Genomic DNA, 24745 nt, shown 5'->3' with positions numbered 1-24745 from the left:
GTTTCACACAGTTATTTCGGTTCTGTGTTTAGATATTTAATTATCAAATATATGTAGAGGTCAATTTATGGAATGATTTTAGTTTTTGTTATGTAGTGCATTTAGTATAAACGCGTGTACCTACTTATATAATTGATCATTGTCTTAATTATTCCACCTCCACCACCATACTGCTTTTTTATTAATACTTGTCTTAATGTATAATCAGACTGCAGAACGAACAGGATAGGACGAAGTTGTAAGGGTTCCGTGATATTTATGTAATTTGAAATCATCATGGCCTATAGGATAAAACGCCCATTGCATTCGTCACGAGTGATTTGACTATGCCGGTGTTCGCATCCCGCAGGCAGGTACAAATTTGTAAGAATGTTAATCCGTCTAAACAAAAGAAAGACTACTTAAACCTATTAAGAACAGAGTAAGAGTGATATTACTAGAAAATGGAAACACTCTTTATGTAGGTACCAAGAAAATGTTGCGAACTAATTGAGTTAAATGGCTACAAAGTATCAAACTTTAAACCTGCAACACGCGATGATGGCCTGTTTGACGCACTCAAATAGTAAACCAAGGAAAAATGTAATCAAACCCGAATCGGAGCTATCAGTCTATTTTGACAACTTGTAAGTAGTAGCTATTGAAAATTAGACATTTCATTTTCGTTTAAACAAAAAAATTCACAGAACAGCCCGTATTACAAAATTGGTATTCACATATATTACATGAAATATCTACACGTGTGGGCTTACAATACGCCATACCATCAGTATTTTTGTAACAATATTATTCCTTCATTGTGGCTTAAAGGCGTACATACGTATGCCTTTAGACAAAATTAAACTTATCGGCGGGATTCGAACACCGGCCGTCAACGACATAGTCTCATCGCTTGATACGAATACACCTGCAGTCTTTTCCGTTACACCAAAAATTACCAAAACACAATAGGATTCAATCTCGTGTTTAATTTAAACATTTTACAATTCCAACTTACAATTAAGAAATTTTAATAAATCTTCATTTAATTGTGTTAGTACTCTGTGTTTACCTTTCCATCAAATTAGGTTCCTGTTCCATTCATTTCCAAATAATTTCATCATCGTTTTTCTTTTAAATGTTCGTATTTTGCGTTTTCATAGTACTAGAATTGCTAAAATCCAATTCCATAAGCTCATACTCAAAAGTACCTCGAATAGACATTGAAATATGTATAAATGTTATTAAAGGTTTCAAGAATAACCGCGAACGAGTACCACCAAATCGGCACCTAGATGATTTAAATTTTAAACTTCCGTTGTTTAAAATGAATAATAATTTTTGGAGGTCTTCTTTGAGTTGAAACTTCTTTCATAGCGGCAGTCTTCTAGCGTAGAGAATAAATACTCTTTGTGTTAGTACACTACAATTATGGCTTGTGCTTTATTGAGTTGCTGGAACTTGACAAGTTTTCGGCATAGTGTCATCGGCGCACCACAGATGGCGTGCGAGTAGTTATAAATAAATTGGGGTACATAATTCATAGATTTATTGATATTCATAACGAAGCGTGGCCGGGACTTACCAGTAGCTTCCGAAAAACATTATTTTCGTTGTATTTATTTTTCATCCAGGAAGATATGTATTTTTCTTGTTGTCTGTTCTGGAGTAAAAGGATGATACGGATGCACACATACCGTTCGCCTTGTGAAAAGAAAAAGAGAAACTCTCCGAGCCAGGCCCACGCCGATATCAATGCTCTTATGTCGCGGTATCTCCACCATTGGCATCTCTTCTTCACTTTGTTCACTTTTAAAACAATTAAGTTTTCTAAAACAATTACGTAGATTATTAATAGGATTCAACGATGCTCGAGTTCCCGGTACTCTGGGAAGGTATTGGTGCTTTCTTTCGTCGTAATTTTCCGTTTTTTCTAGCTTTTTGTATCTTTTCTTTTTGTAACGGTTCGATTCTTCAGATCTCACTGACTTGACGAAGGGCCTCGTTGTTTCCGCAAGAGCGATCAGGGAATAATCATCGCAGCTCATAACTTTTGTATATTTTTTCTTTACATTGTTGTTATGGTCGTTTATCAAGCCAGAGTGAGCCACTAGAGCTAAGTTTTGGCATTGATTGAGTGTGACGTGTTGTGCGCTTAAGATAAGATTTCCAGATTACTGTGATTATGCTGACATATCTGTGTGATTTTTATGTGCAAGATTATAAAATATTAAAATTCTTAAACCACCGTTTACACCTCGTAGAGGCAGCTAGCATAGTATGGGAGAAATCGGACAAAAACCTGAATCGCAGTAACGATATTTACAAGTTACGCTTGCATGTACCTATACCCAACAATGTCCACTCGGACCATCGGTCTAGAGAGCAACACCCTGTCGATAGAAGATCTTTCCTTTTTCGTTTTCGCCAAAGTGTTTTGTCTCTCCGAAACCCCGTAATTTAATTTTTTTACTGTATTAAAACTTATTATAGTACCTACATATATACACACATATATTTTATGTTTTCGCTACAGTGATGTCAATATGGAAGACACAAACAGTGAGAAACACATTTAACCAACGGTCAATATATCTATTTAGAGTGGGAAAAATCACTTGGAGATAGCCGGAGATCATAAAACAGAAATGAGTTATTGTCTCAAACAAGCCCACTGAGTTTCTCGGCGGAGCTTCTCAGTGGGTCGTGTTTCCGATCCGGTGGTAGATTCTGTGAAGCACTGCTCTTGCTAGGGCTAATGCTAGCAACGTCTTCTGGTTAGAGGCCCGTGAGCTCACCTACGCGATCGGTTAGGCTGGCATAACCTCTCAAGGCTACTAGCGTAGGCAGGAAAAGAACAACTCATAAACAGAGTCAAGAAAATAAGACAATACAGTTCGAGCAGTCTATGAAAACAATACATCACGGAAAAGTGTGACTAAATCAATTTCAACCTTGTGATCGCTAACCATGATACGGCCTCCATCGACCTGTCCTGTTCAGCTTCACTGGGCTCAAGAATTTTCACCAAAAACTTCAAACGTACGAACTGTGATTTTGTAGGTGGCTTACATTTTCATTTGCCTAAAAAAAAGTGATCTATACTAATATATAAATCTACAGTGGTTTTTACGGATGTTCCGTTATAACTACTGAACCATGCATCTGATTGACTTGAAACTTGGTATCCGTGTAGAATTGTAGAAAATACATGTAATTATTGGATAGGCTAATATTTATATGAGTGTTGGACCCCCTACACCAGTTGCGGGGGCGTTAATGATGAGAATCTTTGTGGGGGTGAGAAATAATAATGTTAATTTTAAATGCCCACCCAAGCGGACGGATACAGCTAGTTATATAATAAAAATACGGGATAATAATAATTATCATAAAAATACGGGAGTGCTTTTCAGAAAGCGTAGTTGATTTGCATGTCAATTAATTATCGTGTTAAAAAATTAAATGTGAATGGTAAATGTGAATGATAATGACGTAGGTATTTACTTAATGTGCTATATGAAAATTAAAACATAATGCATTTAGTGATGTATATAGTTGCTCTGGTAGTCGAACGTACTGAAGCCAGTGAAATTTGAAATTCAAATTTATACAAAATACATTTGCTTTTTTCAAAGCAACTACGTGCATCAACATTTATTCGTGCTCTCGTTTTCCATATTAACGTAGATATTCTTTGTATTTCGTCCTTTTCTTGCCTCATGCTATTAGGTCTGGTTAGAGCAGCTCAGACTATTCCAGTGAACTAGTGCGCAAGCGTTCGCGTCATCGCAGTTTTCCCAACGGAGCGGTATTACAAACCACAATAAACGAACGCCTTGAGTCACACAGTTCTCTTCGTATTGTGATATTAACCGTGAAGGTTGAAACTGGTGCCATGTTTTGTTATTTATTTTAAACTATTTCATTACAGGTAAGCTTTATGCTGGTCTTTAAAAATCTCGCAAAATTATTTGGTTTTGGCTGATACTAACAAATGCTTGGTCGTCCACTAATTTCAGATAAACAATCTTATTATTAATCATGTGATCAAATTCTGTTTTATTGTTTCGCCTTAAATGGTGCTTGTGAAATCACTTCATTACCTTATATTGTTTTTGTTACAAAACTATATACCTATGTAACTATAAAGTATCTTAATCTAATAGCTCGTATATTAAATAATCAGAACTATGACATTATATGGCTATAAGAAGTAGTATAACTTAATTTCCAAATGTTTTGTTGTTTTTTTAACAGTATTTATATTCTTCGTTATACACATCATATTTATAGATATTTATATAACATAACTTTAATTGTTACATCCCTAAAGAAGGCAAATTAATATTATATCTAAGTGCAAAAAACAACGGTCATGTTTATAGATAACAGCGAAGTCTTTCAGACAACCATACCACAGGCAAGATATTTACGGGGAATCAAAGCGGCCATGTAATTGGTATTATTGTACTGTTTATAAAATCCAAATTTAACTTTGATTATTTTACTAAATCGAACGCTGGCCGCGGACAATGAAACGCCATGTACTTAAAAACATGTAAAATAAGAAAATTTGTCATGTTCTAGAATACAGTGTTAAATGTTTTGAAATTTTAAATACACGTGAATATCACCCGAAGGTATTGTTTAGGGCGTTAAACCCGCCAAGTTGTTGCTGCTGGCTTGTATATTTTTATCACAATTGAACAATGGCTATCAAGTGTTTCGCTTTGAAGTATCATGATAGCATTTTTATTTATTTACTAGCGACTCGCCATCGCTTCGCTTCGGAAACATTAAAACACACATGAAACCAAAAAAAAAAAATTTAAAAAAAGTAGCCTATGTTCATCAGGGACAATATCGGCTTCTAATGGAAAAAGATTTTTTCAAATCGGTCCAGTAGCTTCGGAGCCTATTCGAAACAAACAAACAAACAAATCTTTCCTCTTTATAATATTAGTATAGATTATCTTCGCCTCCACCTTCGTGTACCTCATTATTGACGGTCGTGAAACGTAATTTCCATTTAATCATTCTTAGGCTGACGACGTGTCGTTGCTTAGTCATGCACTTATTAGTATTTAGGTTTTCCGCCGAATATTTTCCGTATTTATAGTGTTTCCGTTACCACTAATCATCAGCTGGGCGGTCATCTCACATAGCTATGCTTGCTAAAAGGCATGTAAGGTTTAATTTTGCGTCACAATTCACGTTAGGTATAAAGATCATAATATAGCTAGTCTTTACTTAATTGAATATTAATATGTATTCTAATTAACTCAATTAACTCAAAAATAAACGACGTAGCAGTTAACTCGCCGCACCTATCTACAATGTTAAATAATTAGTAATTGTTAGTGTTACCTACTTTTCTTCATACGAATGATGTCAGCCTCCTTTAAATGTCACCTCTTTATTAAAGTATTTTACAATTAATTGGATTTAAAACTAATCGGAAAAAAACTAAAAACAAATTTACAAGACTATATAAGTATTTGTACAGTAATTGGTGAGGACTTCCGATTCTCGGGTAGCTTATAGCTAAGTTACCTTACGTATCTTGTATGAGGTATAAATACTCCACAATATAAACAATATCGTATTGTAGGTACATAAAATGTACATGCATTTTTCTCTACTTTTAGTTGTAAGGTAGGTTGAAGGCGTAGGTAAGGTAGGTATATGTTCTGAACTCTTATGAGTAGGTCCCGGCGTTCTGTTCGTTTTTGCTTAGAAATATTCGTGTATATTTGTTTGAAGGGCAGTTTCATACTTATTACACGGTCATTGTTGTAATCGTACTCGTCAAAAAATAATTCGACCAACAACCTAGCCCGTAGACACAATCCGACGAGTTTCTCGACGGATCTTCTTAGTGGGTCGCGATTTCGGTTGTAGGTTCAGCGAAGCACCACTCTTGCCGGGGCAAGTGTTGGCAAATTCTCTTAGGTTGAGATCCCGTAAGTTCACCTACCAAACCGGAAAAGTTGGAATACCCCCCAGACAACCAGAGATTAGGTAGGGCAAAAAGTCGTTACAATATACCTAACATCGATAACCTGTAAATTACAATATATTTGCAATCTTGTAAATAATAATATAATAGTTGTTATCTCTTAAGTTACCTTTTAGAAAGTTATTTTATTTATTATTTATCGAATCGAATTCAAATAGAATGCTTTTTAGGTTAAAAAAAACCATGTAATTGTAATTCATTCTAAATGAACAATATACAACTTATAAATTAAGTTTCTGTTAATATTTGTTTCCACATTCAATATGGGATCAAAGCTTATCTCGATTGATCTAGTTAAGTCCGAAGTGTCAGAATTTTTTGTTTTAACAGCTTTTACTCTCTCACACACATCCTTTGCAGTCATCACATTATCAATAGATAAGCAAAGTCGACTGTGATAAAGTGTTCTAGATAACATTACGCCATTTTGAAACTAAGTAAATACAAATATAGAACTTATTTACTTGTAATTAAGTTTCCAATTCATTTTACTTGTACGTAAAAGATAAGGGTGTCACCTGCAATATTTAATATGCTACGGATATATTGAATGTTCTTTTCGTCTATTTTAGTTATAAAACCGAATAACAGGAGGATGGGTCTCTGTTTTTCATTCGACTGTGGGGATTGTGACCTGTGTGTAAACCCCTGCTGTTTAGCATTGAGCGCTTGTTGTCTGATTCCGTGTCTGTGCCCGAACGCCTGTGGGCAACAGCAACAACAACAACAGCCACCACAGACTATCCACGTGCATCATCCACCAGTGATAATCGAGCAGCAGCCACCTCAACCCGGATATCCCTACCCTCCACCACCAGACGGAGGCTATCCCGGTTACCCTCCACACCAGCAACCAGGATATCCGGGTTATCCTCAACCACCATCGTACCGATGAAAAGCCATTGATCGTTTCTAAAGGTGAGTTAAGTGGACGGCCTCTTATAAATTATAGGGTTATTACGCTTTGCATTGGCACATACAAATATGTATGTATATCATTTTATTTTAAAGTTACTCGGGCTAAAAAGAAGATACAACACTTTATAATATAGCTGCTGCCCTAAAAGCTTGCGGTAATGGAATGTGGAATATCTAGTAGTGGTGATAATTAAGAATATGAACCTGTACCTGTTGTACAGGTAATTAACCTGTAGATTAGCACTTTTTTCTGGATGAAAGGTACCTATTGTCTTTTCTGTACCATTGACAGCGTGTATGTAAAATTTTATGGTAATCGGCTTAGTAGCTAAAAAGTGAAAGGGTAAGTAGGAGGTTTGTATGGACACAAAAAAGTAAATTAATAGTAATTTAATATTCAGCAGTAGGCAACGGCTTGGCTATTCCCTTGGCATTGTTGAAATTCGTGACCGACGCCGCGACGGTAACTACTTAGTAGGCCTAAGCTAGTCTGGCTACGAAATAATAAATTACGATGCTATTTCTGAATAACAAATTTTCCTGACAATATTTGTAAGGAGAATTTTTTTATATTCTAAGTAGTTACCTAGAACACAGAACATTAATAAGTTTATTAAAGTAAATAATAAAATAATTACATGCCGTGTTTATCTTATCTATAGTGAATAGTAGTAACGTTAGTCTATATAGTAGGTATGTGTCATTGTTTGGTATTGGCCCGTAGACATAACCCACAGAGTTTCTCGCTGGATCTTTTCATTGGGTCGCGATTCCGATCCGGTAGTAGATTCTGCGACGCACTCCTCTTGCTAGGGCTAGTGTTAGCAACGTCATCTGATTAGAACCCCGTGAGCTGACTTAAGAACAGTTCCTTAGTCTAAAAGCGAATATGTTTAGGTTAAGTTATTTAGGTTATTTGTAAAATAACGGACTGTGTATCATGAACGAATAAAAGCGGCCGAATAAATATTGTAAATTAAGTCAGCTTCTTTTAACACTCGAATTTTTTTTTAATATTTTAATGGAAAAGAAAATTTTAACTTATATTTTCCTGTAATAATATTATATTATCAGCAAATCTATAAGTATAAAACTATAAAAATAATATAAGAACGACGTAAATCCCTGATAATTTATAATCGTAACAAACAAGGTATCATAAAATATTATCACCGTGTATCGAACATTATCTGTCCGAACATTTCATTTTAATCACTGGTTTGTTAAAGAGAAAACTGCTTAGAAGGTTAGTTAGGAACAATGATTACATTCAAATCTTTCACAAAATGTGTGTCTTGAGAAACATTTTATTACTTAATATGTTCTTTGACGTGTTTATCGAAAATAATATTTCCTACAAAACTGTATGCTATGTCAGTGCAGTTAAATCGTGAAGTGCCTAATCTATACTGTATTGATAGAGGAACCTATCAAGCGCTTTCCGTTAATCAAACCTTTTACTTATTATTGTTACTATAATTTCAGAATGGGTTGCAATATCTCGTGTCGACCCTGTTGCTGTTGCTGCATTCCGTGCCTTTGCTGCGATTGTTGCGGTGATCCTCCGCAGCGGACCACCGTGATACACCATCACCACCCTTCACCGAATCAACCAGCCGTCATCATCAACCAACCACCACCTCCATACAGATAGATATATACTGAATATGTGATTAGTTTCCCTAAAAATTGAAATGCGATGTAGAACCAAATATTTTAAATTTAAGTTAAAATACGCTACTGGTTTTCATATAAAAAATATTACCATTATGCATTTCAGTTTATAAGACTATAATGTGAGGGACGCGACAGACGGAACAAAATTCATTTCAATACTACGGTTATTTATTTACATTATTTAGTTAAATTTAGTTTACAGGGACATAAGTATTTATTTATATTTTCATATCATTAACTATAATCTGATATCGAGAGAACGCGGCAATTCCATTGATGGACATTATTAAGTCCAATATTAATTTAGTAAAATATTGAAATTAAATCTATGATGTATTTATTTTAAGTGCATTGAAAGTTATGCGATATTAAGAAATACAGTTTTATTAAAAAATTATATAATGGATAATGCTGTTTATTATTTCAGTCAAGCTAGTTTTCTTAGATAGGAATAATCTTGTCAATTTCTTTTTGAAACTTAATCGTTAATAATTAATTTGTTATTTTTTTTTATGTTCTTTCTTTGTATCTATTTCATCTTATTTAATTTTACACGATAATTTGTCATACAAACGAGTACTTACAGACTTAAAGAGGCTTTGAAATCATTACCTACATATCATTCATGTTTATGCTGTTTTAAAACAAAATAATAAACAATATAGAAATTATATCCATAAACTTTTATTTGTTTAATAATAGTAATAAAGTGTTTTAATATTATATTTTTACTTTTCAAACGATTATTGACCTGAAATAGAATATGCATTCCATAATTTTTTTCAAACGGGGTCGAAGAAAGAAATACTCTTGGATGGGTATAGAGACCATTATTTTTGTATGAAAAAACAGGAGAAGGAGCATTATAGTATAGGTTACTTTAGTTACTTTTTTTATATGACGCTTAGCGATAGATGTCACTATGATGTTTCTAAAATGACTAGTCTACTTTATCGGTAAAACTTTAGGTATGTGTTTTATGCTTAAGGTTCGTCCAAAGTTAATGTACACAAAATATTTTTTTCTAAACGATTATTTGCGAGCGCCATTATTACACATTTAAACTAATTTTTTTCATACAAATATTAAATTTCAGTATAATTTAAAATTCAATGAAAAACAGTAGAAAACAGTACAAATAGAAGTCGTCGTGGCCTAACGGATAATACGTCCGGTGCATTCGTGTTGAGCGATGCACCGATGTTCTAATCTCAGGCGGGTACCAATTTTTCTAATGAAATACGTACTCAACAAATGTTCACGATTGACTTCCACGGTGAAGGAATAACATCGTGTAATAAAAATGAAACCAGCAAAATTATAATTTGCTTAATTACTGGTGGTAGGACCTCTTGTGAGTCCGCGCGGGTGGGTACCACCACCCCGCCTATTTCTGCCGTGAAGCACTAATGCGTTTCGGTTTAAAGGGTGGGGCAGCCGTTGTAACTACCTAGTCAGGTCATAAATTCTGTCACATGTTTAATGTAAAATAATTGAAACAAGTTTATTCATTATGTAACCATTCATATACCAAAATGAACTTAACAAAACATAGATTCTTATGACACTAAAGTTTATTCAAAATGACCTCCGTGATTTTGAATACAGGCCTTCAATCTGCGCGGCCAGTCGTCTGTCGCAGCACGAACGAGGTCCATGTCAATATCGGCGGCTGCCTTAATCAAGGATGTCTTGAGTGACTCCAAATTGGGATGAGGCTTTGAGCACGCCTTTTCCTCCAAGTGTTGCCATATCTTGTAATCTAACGGATTCAAATCTGGACTGGAGGAGGGCCAGTCTTCGTGCCGGATGAAGTCGATTTCACGCGCCGCCAGCCAGTCTTGTCTGCTCTTCGTTCTATGAGCTGGCGCCGAATCTTGTTGGAATACCCAGTGCCTGTTGTTATTGAACATGGTATGAGAAACAGGTTCCACAATGTTCGTCAGGACTGTATTTTGATACACAACTGCATTCGTTTTTACACCTTTCTCACAAAAATGTACCTCTGTTAAGCCCCAATAAGAAACTCCCAACCATACCATGAGCAAGGATGGAAAATGACCTCGTTGGACACGCGGAATACGGTTGCTCGCTTCTTCACTACTGTGTGCGTACACCTTATCATTTTGTTTGTTGTGGCTCTCTTCTACGGTAAAAAATTTTTCATCCGAAAAAATAATTTCCCTATATTTTTTTCCCGCGTACCGCTTCAACAAAGCGCGGCATCTCTTCAGTCTCAGGTCCATTAGACGAGCATTCAAAGGATGTCCTGTTTTTCTTCGATATGCCCGAAGCCCTAAGTCTTCATTTAACACCCTTTTCACCGTGGTTCTGCTTAACCCCATCTGAAGGGCCAACAGTTTCTGCTTACGTTTGGGATTTCTTTGAATTCGCGCCTTCACAGCTTTTATCAGTGCTGGAGTCCTAACAGACCGAGGGCGACCACTTCTTGACCTGTCATCTACACTAGAGTCTTCATTGTATCGTTTGATGGTACGATAAGCGAATCTTTTGGTTATGTTAAAATTTTTCAGTATGTTAAAAATTTGAATTGGCGCGTAACCGCAACGATGCAACGCAATAACTGCAACACGGTCTTCTTTAAGCGTCCACTCCATATTTAAAAATGAGTAAAATTTCTAAAGGTATACATTTTTATTTTCATGAACAATTCGAAATTCGAATTCAATAAACTTTTTTGTGGCCAGCATTCTAAAAGAAAAGTTTTTACTGTGTGACAATACTTATGACCTGACTAGTTATACTTGAGACCTTAGAACTTATATTTCAAGGTGGGTGGCGCATTTACATTGCGGATGTCTATGGGCTCCAGTAACCATTTAACACTAGGTGGGCTGTGAGCTCGTCCACCAAACTATATATAGCAATAAAAAAAAAACAAGACATTTATGCTTTACGTACTGTATGCCATAAACAGTACAAATGGTCACCGTATTTATAGATAAACAAGGTCTTAACCTTAGACGAAAGTAAATCTATACTGTAATTTTGTCTTCATTTCACATACAGCTTTACTTTTAATAGTCTTAAACTGACATTGCAGGACTGCTTCTCGTCAAACCCGTCGCTTACTACGAAGGATTCGATGAGTAAAGTAACCCATAGACACAGCCCGCCGAGTCTCTCGCCGGATCTTCTCAGTGGGTCGCGTTTCCGATCCGGTGGTAGATTCTGCGAAGCGCTGCTCTTGCTAGGGCTAGTGTTAGCAACGCCCCTAAGTTAGAACTCCGAGAGTGTGTCGTTATAGTGTCGTTAATGGTCTGCAAACGCAATAGAAAACATCCATTTGACTGACTCGGTGGTGCAGTGGTTAGTGCTTCTAACCGTTGCGCCGAGGCTCGTGGGTTAAATTCAAACACAGGGCAAACTTTCGTGCTATGAACAGATTTGTTGGCCCTTTGTCTCGGTGTTGATTATTTATTTAAGCATATATTTACGTTTTACGAATTTCGTATGCTATTAGCATAAACAGGTCTTTTTATATGTAGGAAATGCGCGCGGGCTTTTTAACTTTCCAGATTGTTAAGGAGCCTTTGTGCTGCCGATTATGGTAGAACGCACAGGTAAAAAGCGAATCGATATACTATCCAAGTGAAACATTGACCTCACATCTCAATAAGAAACTGGGAGTTATGTTGCGATCACTACCACAACCCAACGTTTACAAAGCCGGAGTTTATTTGAGTGTTAGGGAAGGTTGGATTTTAGTGCCACGGATGATAGCATGACTGCACCCATAACAATCTTTCTATAGGATTATTGACGTCATTGTATGGTAGGCATTGACGCAAAGTCTTTTATTTAGTACCGAAAAACACAGCGAGGATTTACACACTCATACCTACATACCACGAATAACAAAATTGCGTAATACTGAGTATTTTTCAGTATTATCCGCTTAAATTTTTGATGACTAATGAAAATTTCCCGTTCCAAACATTTTGATAAACGTCACAATTTACACTTTATGACTAATATGTAGATAAGCAGCACTGTAAGCTGATATAAGCGCTTGGATCTGTATCAATCGAATTCGAGATTTGGATGCCGAACGCTAAATTATTTTTTATGTTATTAGCCATTCGTTTTATAACGTAGTAAGTAGTAATTAAATGTACTAGTGGTCCCGCAGTAGTCGAAATTCGACTATAATTAATCGAAATTATAAGTTTCAACATTATTATGGTTCTATTGTTACAGATTTCGCTAAGACTGCACTATAGACAAATACTCGTAATATTAAAGATAAACAATATTAACCTATTCTCAATTTGACTACAGACTTTAAGCAATAACAAAAGTTTGACAATAAACAAAGAGTATATGTGTGTGTGTCAAATACATGGTAGTGTGTGTAATGTTTTCTTTATTGATTTAATGTATGATTAATCCATAATTTTTTTTAAATATTAGCATTCTGCCCTTCCTCTCTATATTCTCTATAAGTGTGAAAAATTTCATACTCCTTCTCCTAATTTTTGTAAAAAGGGGTACAAAGTTTTTGCCTCACATATTAATATAGATATAGATGCCGACACGAGTACCCTATACAAATTGGAAGTGCCTTTCCTTTGTTTTTTTTTTTTTTTGCATTGTCATTCTCCAATACCGAAATACTAAGAAATGAGATTTTCAAGAAGATAATTAATGGGTTTGTATTGATATTTATATCAAGGCGTACCTAACTACTTCAACTATTGATGTCGACCAACTTACCAACCTACCAAAAGCTTACCAACAACTTATAATAATATGATGAAGTAACAGCCAAAACAATTTTACTGGTAACCTGCTATGGGCACCAATGGCTCGAAGGCACAGTACTGCCTATTTCTACGGTGCAGATAAACGTTCCGACTTTTGATGTAATGATTTCTTTAATAGTATCGAAGTGGCGGCGTTCAGGTTGTACAGTAAGGCTTAATGCTTGTTCATGCTAATGAAAAACACTTATTATTTGCTGCAAAGACGTGTTCGACTGTTTAACTTGAAAATTTATCTGTAAACTTAATGCTCTGTACTTTACTGTAAGTTTAAGGCCAGGCAAAGGAATTTAGTGCAGGAGCGTCAAACTTGTTTCCTTATCTGTTCCACATAATACTTGGAACCGTGATTAATGTGAGATACCATTGTTTTTATCGTATTAAAGAATCGATAAATAAATACTAAAGCTGTTTTCACATCGAAATTTAAGAGTGAACCTAACCTATGAAATTCAATATTATTTTTCAATAGGTACGTGCAACGATATTGTTCATTGCACCGAAGTCAACGGTTTTATTTCATTTGTGTTTTTGTCTATCAAAATTTCCGGAAAACACATTATGATAATTTATTTATGAAATAGAGGAATAATTACGACCGCAATAAATAAGTTCTAAAATATTGTATTTAGTGTATTCAAGCCTTTAGATCATCCATTTGATAGTTTATCAAAAGTAGATAATAATATGACGGCGACTCTACGAAGAATACTGAAAAAAATTGTTGATATTATATTCAGCTAATCTACTAGAACCGGCGTACACTTTAGTTGCGTGCAATCGCACATTTCAAATATTCACGAATAAGGACTTACACGATCATGTGAGTTAAAAATTTAATTTATTGTACGATTAAATTATTTTGAGTATGTATCCGAAACATAATGTGTGTTTTGTGATTATTAAACCACCAATTAGACGGACGCTACTTAATTATTGAAGGGTTTTTAAAAGAAATTCCGATATATCGATAAAGACAAGCCCGTGCGGGTGGGGATCCGGCGTTTTTCTACTGTGGAAAAAAAAAGACAAGCGAATAATCTTTTGGTAATAAATAAATTTTAAACTTGTTTATTGATGTTGTCGACCATTTTCATCTTCCTGTTTCATAGTAATACATAGTTTCATGTTGACTGTTAACCGTAATGGTACATTAAGTTTTTCGAATTCCAGATCGAAATGGGTGCCTGCAGCAGTTGTTGTGAGTCGTCGGATAATGGTGTGAACGTAGTCGATAATCCCGGCCAAGCCTGGGAACTTCCTTCTTCTGTTAATGTTGTGGACGGACCTCCTAGCGGCCCTACTTTTAGATAACATTAACATTACCTATCCTCGATAGTAAAGTTTTTACAGTTTTCATGTTTTCTAATTTAACATTTCGATTTTTAAATCATATTAATCATAGGTGTCTCAGCGACTATCATTGATCGAAAATTTGTAGTCGAGTTCTCAAGAAGAATATTGAATTACTGAATAAAGATCCGCATAGAAGCGATGTTCGCAAACAGCAGATACGATTTTATTGTTCTGATTCAAGATCTTCATTTGCAGCTGCAAACAAGATTTTGTAAATTTATCCATCGTCATGCTGGCATCTTTTATACAATGCTGTTATATCTGTCAAGCTCCCGTCAGATTCCGATACACATTTAGCCTGCCCTCTGGATCCTGTTTCAGATACATTTAATTATAGGCAATTGTTATTATAATTTTGTTTTTATTGTTTACGTTTACCATTATGCTTTTTTGTACCGTATAAATAAACAAAATACATAAAAAATAACACTTGATTCTTTTATTTTTTTTATTTAGGTATTTGTAAAAACTGTGATGTCTCAAGATACAATATAAATCTGTCAAGCTGTCAAAACTAACATAAATATAGATATAAAAATATCATTGCTGTGAATCTGGTGTGTGTAATTACATAATATAAAATCGATATGAAAAATATTAAAAATTTAGAATTGTGCAAATCCTCAAACAAATAACAAAATAGACCAGTTCTTCAAAAAGTAGACATAGCTGATATTGGTTTGACAACGACTAAAAGTGGACGTGCTACATATATATGTATATCTATCTGTATTTTATTGCTAACACGGGTGAACGAGTTCATGGCCCGCCTGGTCTTATGGATTTCTGAAGCTAAGAAACATCAAGAGCGGCAATACCGCCACCCATACTTTTTTTTTTTCCTACCTATGCCGATAGCCTTGAGAAGCTATTTCAGCTTCTCCTTGACGTGTAGGTGAGCTCACGGGCCTCAAGCCGGGAGTGTTGCTGCACTGAGAAGATCAGGCGAGAAACTCAGTCTATGGGTTAATTCACTTGCAGAGCCCGTCGTCGCTTGCGACGGCTTCGACGAGGACGGTGATCGGTGCTTGTGGTACATAAAAGGACCGTTAATGGATCGGGAGGATCCGTAATGACTTGTTTTGGGCGACGTCGATTGTATACCATTCGGTCCACAGGTTCGGATATGGGCACCCTTAGACATGAGTTCTAAGTCTTAGTTCTACATTAGAAGGTTGCTCCACTTTTTAAATTGGAACACGTTAATGTTACATGGTACAAATAGGCAGAGTGGTGACCTTTTACTGGTCGTAAGGCATGTTGCAGGCCCGCACGGGTCGCAACTGAGACTTAGAACTCATGTCTCAAGGATGTGGACGGCATTTACGTTGTAGACGTACCTATATGGGCTCCGGTAAGCACTTCAAACCAAGTGGGCCGTCAGCTTTTCTACATAAATGAAAGCAAAAAAAACAATTTTTTTTATTATTATTTATTTATATTTATTTAAAATCTTATTAATTACACAATATTTTAAAAAACAGATATTAAAAATACAATTTAAAAAAAAACACTATAAAAAAATAGATTACCGCTGATGGCGCCACACCACACCAAGACAAATCCTGAGTCTCTGTGTGGTGCGTATAGGCTCCAATTCCCGTTTTATAAGTGGAACGTTAGAGTGGCCAATTAAAAAGCGTAATCAAATCGCATATTTACGTCACAATACGCTTTACGTTTATGGATTAGAAATTCTGCGTCTACCTATCGCGTATACATATTAATAATTAAATTTCCAATGTGCCTGTTAACACTAGTGATAGGACCACTTGTGAGTCCGCACGGGTGGGTACCACCACCCTGACTATTTCTGCCGTGAAGCAGTAATGCGTTTCAGCTTGAAGGGTGGGGCAGCCGTTGTAATTATACTGAGACTTTAGTACCTACTCACATCTCAAGGTGATGTTTGAAGGTTCGTTGAATTCCAGTAGAAATGTTTTCGTAATCTAAAATCCCTTCTTGGACTAACCAGACTAGATTAGATACACCCATTAAAAGGACAATGCCCAAAAGTGGGCCAACTTCATGACAAAACTATTTGTACTTGAAAAACTATGCCTTATTTTTTCATGTTGTTTAGTTTATGTATCAACATTTCTTTCACCCTGGCATTGTTTTACAAAAAAATAAATTACTTATTTGATAACATCCCAAAACTGAGTGCCATAGTTTTTAAATTCGCCAATAGACAAAGGGAAAATTAGCCCATACAGCCTTATAGTAAACTTATATGCTGACAAACGAAAGAGTTGTCTGTGACTTGAACAACAAATTAAAAAAATTGCTAATGGTTATAATTCACAGACTTTTTAGTTTATTGTTGTTCAATTCAATATTTATGTATTGTAATATTAATTATTACTTAAAACCATGAATTTGAAATTAATGATTCCATTAGTAAAAATCTCAATGGCCTACCATTACTCTATTCTTATTATATATGATCAGAGAGTTTTGACAGCAACCCGAGTGAAGCGTCACTTGAAGTTTTATTTTATGTTTTTTTAATAGCTTATTGTGATGTTTAATACACAAATTGGGTGTTGTTTTGTGTATTAAATGTCAATAATCGTTGTTCACGATTATTGAGGCATTGGAATAAAACTGTGGCTAACATAGCAGTGACTGTTTTTTTTTTTTTCAAGATAAAAGGTTGCGGAAGTTCACGCTCACTCAATGTGCTATTCATCAAGTTGACGTCAAAACTCCCAAAAAGCAATAAAAAGAAATACACCGGATTTTTATTAACATAAAAAATATATAAAAAATATAACTATGACAGACTAGGCTGTATAGGCTACGCTCTTTGCCTGCTTGTTGTCGAATTTAAAAACAACAACAACAATATCGTTGCCGGCTTCCGGATTTCATTTCATTTTATTATTATTATGAGGATATAATAATAATAAAATGTACGTAAGGGCTTATTTCTAGCAACATTAACCACAATTAACTTATTTAATACTGTAAATAATGATGAGAGCGATTATTGATTTCGAAGAAAACAATTAACAACTTAATTTTAGCTGCAGAAAAAAACAGATTTCTATTAAACCTGGGTGAGAATATAAAAATCGTTTTCTGAATATGAAACGATATTTATTTGTCTATCAAATTAAGTTAAAATCATCATCACCCGACAATTTTTTTTAGGGGCCCAAACGCCCATTGGAAATGGGCATTATCCTTTGCATTTCGTTTTTGTACTTTATTGGCGATCACTTTATCAGGAGATAGTGGTTGCTGGGAAACAGCTTAGAAATAACAGATCTACTGGGGATGATGGAATCAGTACAGAATTGTTGAAGGCAAGTGGTACACCAGTTCTCAACCAATTATGCACAACGTTCAACATCGTCATCCAAAAAACGACTACACCGGAAGCCTGGAGCAAGGGTACCTACTCTTCTCTTTAAGAAGAAAGACCGTGCTCTGCTCAAGAACTACAGGCTTATTTAACTTCTTAGCCATATTTATAAGCTGTTCTCGAGAGTCCTTAGAATCACTTGGCCTCTAGACTTGACGAGTTCCAACCTCCGAAGCAGGCTGGGTTTTGCAAAGGCTACAATATGGCAGACAACATCCATACGCTGAGACAGGTTATTCAGAAGACTGAAGAATACAATCGTCCTCTGTGTCTCGCGTTTGTGGACTGCGAAAAAGCCTTCGACTCCGTCGAAGCTTGGGCTCTTCTGGAATACTTACAGCGATGCCTAGTCGATAATCGGTACTTTGAGGTGTTGACAGGTGTTGAATAGTTTATATAAAGCCGCCAAAATCACAGTCCAGATCCAAAACCAGCTGACAAACCCGATTGAGCTTCACAGAGGGGTGCGAAATTTGATGTTATATCGCCGAACCAAAACTGTTCACTGCTGCTCTCGAGGATGCCTTCAAGACTGAACTGGAGTAAGCTGGGCATCAATGTCAATGGCTAGTATCTCTCACACTTCCGATTTGCGGACGATGTCGTTATAATGGCAGAGTAACTGGAGGATCTCAGCTGTATGCTAGGTGAGCTAAATGCGGCGTCGCGACGTATTGGCTGGGAATTCATCTGGACAAAACTCAGGTCATGTTCAATGACCAATCATTTCTGGACCAATAGTAGTCGAATCCGCGGTACACGAAGTTGTGTCTGAATATACCTATCTAGGTCAAATTGTTCAGCTAGGCAGGGCCAACTTCGAGGAGGAAGCTGATAGGCGCGCGCATACAGTTGGGTTGGACTGCATATGGAAAACTCCGTCATATCTCGAATTCAGCAATTTCGCAATGCTTAAAGACAAAAGTCTTCAACGCTTGCGTACTGCCGATCATGACATGTGGTGCTGAAACGTGGACATTGACCGTAGGTCTGGTCCGTAAGTTCAAAGTCGCTCAGCGTGCTATGGAAAGGTGCTCGGAGTTTCTTTGATGGATCGAGTCAGAAATGAGGAAATCCGTCAACGAACCAAAGTAACTGACATAGCCCTAAACATTAGCAAGCTGAATGGCAATAGGCCAAACATACATGTCGCAGAACCGATGGCCGATGAGCAGACGCGTTCTAGACTGGAGACCACGTACAGGTAAGCGCAGCGTTGGGCGTCCCCCTGCCTGGTGGACCGATGACTTGCGGCGATAAGTATGCTGGGAAAGATTGAATGCGGAAGGCGGAGGATCGTTCATTGTGGCGGACTATGGGAAAGGCCATAGGTCATAGGGCACTGCCACTACATCCAGCAGTGGAGAGATACAGGCTGATGATGATGACTTTATTGGCCGCAGAAGAACAACAAAATAAGAAGCAGAAAGTGCACCGGTGGGACCGATATGTCGGTTTATCTTGTAGAGAAAATATGCTGAAATACTTCTAATTAATCGCTATGTATTAAGCCATGTAACATAGTTCCAGAAAATGTATTTGAAACAGGTAGGAAGTAAGAGTTTTGTCTTTCATAAACACAAATGAAATAATAAAATCTTTATTTTCTTAATTCACATCATCTTGCCTTGCAAGTAGAACGTAAAAAGTATACAATTTAAGAATCATTCATTCATGCTGATTTAAACCGGATTTTGTTATATCTGAATAAAACTACACGTATTTCCGAATTTCAACTTTGTTTATTTTGATAATGCAAAAAATTGTTATTAATTTTTGTTAAGATCGGCAATTTTATAAATATCGCAAATATTCTTTGGATAAGTCAGATAATACTTATGTTTCACACAATTTTACAGAGCACTTCGTAATTCTTCATGGGGACTTCTTCGCCTCCAAAGGAGATATAGCAACATCCGTGGCTGGGATGAACCTTAAAAATAAAGACATAAAAACCTGTTATTTAAAATGAAACATTTCTGATTAATTAATAAATATTTCGGAAATTATATTCTTTAAAAATTAATTGTATTTACATATTTATATATGAGTCTGTATATTTTAATTATCGCCATAAAGCTTGATTTAAGTCTGAATACTGAGTACCCTTCAAAACGTACCCATATTATTTTGTATTGAATATTCCTTTATTTAATATGTACTGGTGTATTTATATATCTATGTAAATACATAATTATTACTAGCTGCAGTTTTGCCTGTCTTGAGAAATTTAAAAATCAAGTTATATTATTTTTCTCTTTTCATTGACAACTTTGATTAAATGTACCTAAATCAGATAGACATTTCAATATTTATATCACCGTGATATGATTATAGCAATGGTAACAAACCTTCCCAGGTGTAACAGATTTCAGGTGGTTGACCCTGGCAATATACAAGGGTTCTCCGCTATGAGAGTTGCCAGCTGGAATCGCACCTACAGGAACTTGACCGTTGGATGCAGGTACCCAACGTAGGACGTTTCCAGGAGCACAGAGAACCTATAAAATTTAACCAATTATGTATGTAATGGAATAATAAATTGATATTTTATACATTCACGTGTCATTCGCGAGTGGCCTCCGCTATAAAAAAGTAACATTGTATTGTAAAATATAAAACTACAAAATATAAATCTATCTATATAATATATAAAAATGAATTGCTGTTCGTTAGTCTCGCTAAAACTCGAGAACGGCCGGACCGATTTGGCTAATTTTGGTCTTGAATTATTTATGGAAGTCCAGAGAAGGTTTAAAAGGTAGATAAATATGAAAATTTTGGGAATTAAATAAAAATAACAATTTTGTTTTTCCTTTGATGCGTCCCCCGTTGGACGAATTCCTTTTGATTGTTTTAAGTTTATTTTATACAAAAGTTTGTACAAAAGAAGCACTATGAAGTCTGCCGGGTCACCTAGTTATCTATAATTATCTATAATAATATTAATTAATTTAAAATCTGCGTTACCGTTATCTGCGTACTGTAAGCCCAAAGGGTATTAATTAATTATTACTTCCGCTGCGAGGCCTCTGCGAGCATATTTCTATGAAATTCAGATTTCTATCGGTAGTCTTAACGTGGCTAGAGCTTCTTTGAGTTTTATGTTTCGATAACCGTATAATAATTAACCAAAATGAACGATTAAAGAGAACAGAGAAACCATGAGAGAAAGCAAAACAAAATATTTACCAAAAAAAACTATTTTAGTATAGGTAATAACTAAACGACGGTCTATTATACTATATTATATTTAGGTATAAGATCCTATTTTTTTGTGTTTGAGAGATTACTGGTGGCTGGAGGCCTTTCCAGGCAGAGTTTTACCAGGGCAGGTGGGCGTGCAGAGGGCTCAGCCAGGAGGAGTGGGGTTTGCTAATAGCTACCCGAGCGCCTCCAAAGGAGACCTAACAACTCAGGAGTAGCTAGGTGCTTCGTGAATGATCAGCCCACTGAGTTTCTCGCCGGATCTTCTCAGTGGGTCGCGTTTCCGATCCGGCGGTAGATTCTGCGAAGCACTGCTCTTGCTAGGGACAGTGTTAGCAACTCTCCGGTTGAGCCCCGTGAGCTCACCTACAAACGTTAGGGTGAAGCTGAAATAGCTCTCAAGCTCTCAAGGCTATCAGAATAGGTAGGAAAAAAAAAGCGAATGATCTCCTACTGGATCGGAATCGCGACCCGCTGAGAAGATCCGGCTAGAAACTCAGCGGGCTGATGTTTATGTTAGGTTGCACGTCGAACTCTTTGCCGAGATCGACGACTACGGTTATCGGGGCCCTACTCCTAGTTGACACCTTTAGATTAGACACTTTTAGATCTGACAATCTAAAGGTGTCTAATGCAAGGGTTATTGGATCTGATGGATCCCTAAAAACGTGTAATATCCTATGTAAAGTACATATAATATATCCTATCACCATTTTTGTTGTTTCACAAGTTTTCTTTTATATTGCATAGTTAGGTGGACGAACTCACACCTGATGTTAAGTGGTTACCGGAACCCATAGACATCTACAACGTAAATGCCGCCACCCACCTTGAGATATGAGTTCTAAGGTCTCAGTATAGTTACAATAGCTGCCCCGCCCTCCTAACCGAAACGCATTACTGTTTCACGGCAGAAATAGGTAGAGTGGTGGTACCTACCCGTGCGGATAAAATAAGTTAAGTGAGATTTGTAATTTTGGAAAAAAAGCTTATCTGTAAAGAGCTTAGTACATTTTACCGGCGATATTTATTTACCTCAAAGTTATGGACAGGGACTTCTTTTCCCGCGTGTGGTATGTAAGCCGATCGGTGTTTAATGGCTAGTTTCCGGGTTACTACCCTTTACAGATCATAGGTATTGGCTCAATGTTTTGTAGTCTTTAAAGCGTTTTTTTTTCTCTATCTATTTGCTAGTAGTCTAAGGAACTATTCCAGCTACCCTCGCACGGGAACGATATTATAGTCTCGCGTCTAAATACATTGCTTCTTGTCTGTAACTCCCGGAGATAAATAAGATAACTGACCCGGGTGATATCTGCCATTGTTCTGTCTTTGTCACAGGGAGTTCAAGGCATGTGTGATACAGCAGGGTGAGCTTTAGGTATGAACATTTTACCGGCGATATTTATTTACCTCAAAGTTATGGACAGGGACTTCTTTTCCCGCGTGAGGTATGTAAGCCGATCGGTGTTTGATGGCTAGTTTCCCGGGGATCAGTTCTCCGCTATGATGCGATCTGATCACCCAGAGAGGGCTGCCATCCCAGCCTTCTCTACCAGCCACGAATGCTCTATGTGTGAGTGTTGAAGCAGTGTTGGGCGATGACTGAACCCATTCAATTGGGTTTGAATCTGTAATATTATTATTGTATGAAAACTTGTATGTAATATATGTCATAATAAAATTTTCTCTCGAATTCTACAATACAACAGCTTTAGTAGTTGGCATGTGAGTCATATTTCTTGAAATTTTTATCACTTTTATCAGTACAGATTCCCCTTTCATGTGAATTAGTGTCTATCTTTTCTTTCTTTTTTGAAGTTGTAACTTAACCACTACCTATACCTATGCTTTATTTATTAGATAATTAATTTTAAGAATCTTGTCTTAGAATATGTTTATTTATTTATTTATTTTTTATTGATTACATGTGTGGAAGAGCTTACAGCCCACCTGGTGTTAAGTGGTTACTGGAGCCCATAGGCATCTACAACGTAAATGCCGCCACCCACCTTGAGATATTAGTTCTAAGATCTCAGTATAGTTACAACGGCTGCCCCACCCTTCAAACCGAAACGCATTACTACTTCATTACTGTTTCAGGGCAGAAATAGGCAGGGTGGTGGTGTGAGTCCGCTTGTGAGAGAATAGATCCTACCACCAGTAAACCTATTCTTCATAATCTATACGTATTAAAAGAATTGCATTCCGAACGTTCATCTTGCAGAATTTAAGCTGTGAATATGCTACCTTAGAGACTTGTTGGATAAGGTAACTTCATCGAGATTTAGTACACAGACTTTTAATTCGTGTATCGTAATAGGTTACCTTCGACAACTTTGACTGGGTCCGGCGTAGTCGTAGCAGGTGGTGGTGGAGGCGCATGGGGATAATAATAATTAGTGACGTAAGTGGGGTTCGGTGTTGGATCAGGTGCAGGCGGCGGGTACATCGGCATCATCACTGGAGCCGGCATGGGTATATACGCGAATCCTCCAGGATGGGGTGGATAACCATAGGGCGGCGGAGGCGGGGGACCATTCGGTGGAACTGAAATCATTAAAATATATTTTGTTAGTTAATCGAATTTGAAATATAATTTAGGACTGAGTAGGAACCTGCAATCGAAAATAAGACCAGAATATCGATTTTCCTATATCGAGAATATATCGATAATATCGAGTCAATATGGATTTTGCAATGTCTATACATCACAACGTGAGTCCTGTTTTCCGTCTTCAGGTGTAGTCCGATTTGCATTAGAATAATAATAATTGCCTTTAAATTAGCAGAACTAAAGAATTCTAAGTATTTTTGATGTATCTTATTAGATGTTATTTCAAGATAAATGTGCGGTCGAACGGATTGAAAAACAATTTTCTAGTAATTTTAAGCGTAAGATATTTTTAAGATTAAGAGAAGAGATTAATAAGAAACAGATGTACAGAGAATCCAAAAAGTTCCGAAATTTGTACGTACGACAGGCAGACAAAGAGCTAGCATTAACTATATTATTGCGTAACAATTTTAAAGACGATATATTATTATAGGTACTCACTGTTCGACATTTTTGTTTAGAGATACGTTCACTTATTTTAGAACCGCACAGAAATCAATGTTTTTTATGATGGTAAGACAATCATACAATTTGAACTGCGAATGTGGACTCAAACACTCATATATTTGTTTCAAGTGACTCACGCGATTCATAGCAATGGAACGCAGAAAGTTCGATGTAAGTATTGATTAGATAAACGTTATCAAGTAGACCGAATAACATATTATTCAGCTACATATAAATTAATTTCAAACAATGAGGAGAAATTGAAAACTGTTTTGCTTGTGATAAAGCCTATGATGGGCCCTTGTGGCTAATTAATATTATTTTACCTATTAGCAAAGCAGTGCTACCCTTTACAGATCATAGGTATT

The 24745-nt window shown here is 36.3% G+C and overlaps 1 protein-coding gene and 2 long non-coding RNA genes across 4 annotated transcripts; 2 read left to right on the top strand and 1 right to left on the bottom strand.

Moving 5' to 3' along the window:
* The first annotated feature begins 3524 nt into the window (after positions 1-3524).
* On the top strand, positions 3525-9264 carry LOC114250818 (uncharacterized). The gene is made up of 3 exons (XR_003625065.2): positions 3525-3913; positions 6574-6919; positions 8405-9264. It is a non-coding gene; the product is annotated as an uncharacterized LOC114250818 (long non-coding RNA).
* A 4573-nt stretch (positions 9265-13837) lies between these two features.
* Positions 13838-15163, top strand: LOC149502819 (uncharacterized). Its single transcript, XR_016323250.1, has 2 exons — positions 13838-14203; positions 14554-15163. It is a non-coding gene; the product is annotated as an uncharacterized LOC149502819 (long non-coding RNA).
* Positions 15164-19828: 4665 nt separating this feature from the next.
* On the bottom strand, positions 19829-24531 carry FaMeT7 (putative proline-rich receptor-like protein kinase PERK11-like). 2 transcript variants are annotated; one of them, XM_089728311.1, is made up of 5 exons: positions 24372-24531; positions 23642-23863; positions 22727-22944; positions 20458-20607; positions 19829-20039 (listed from the first exon to the last, which is right to left on the bottom strand). In XM_089728311.1, exons 1-5 carry the CDS (start codon positions 24379-24381, stop codon positions 19950-19952), a joined length of 690 nt encoding a protein of 229 aa, XP_089584437.1. In that variant the 5' UTR covers positions 24382-24531; the 3' UTR covers positions 19829-19949. The 2 variants fall into 2 exon arrangements, with proteins under 2 accessions (XP_089584437.1, XP_028040661.2); XM_028184860.2 differs by lacking the exon at positions 24372-24531 and having other exon boundaries at positions 23642-23873.
* Positions 24532-24745: the final 214 nt, after the last annotated feature.

Source organism: Bombyx mandarina, chromosome 06 (genome assembly GCF_030267445.1).
Source record: "Bombyx mandarina strain Sakado chromosome 06, ASM3026744v2".
Lineage (NCBI taxonomy): Eukaryota > Metazoa > Arthropoda > Insecta > Lepidoptera > Bombycidae > Bombyx > Bombyx mandarina.
Note: the sequence above shows the minus strand (reverse complement) of the source record. Positions and strands in the feature narration are given on the sequence as shown.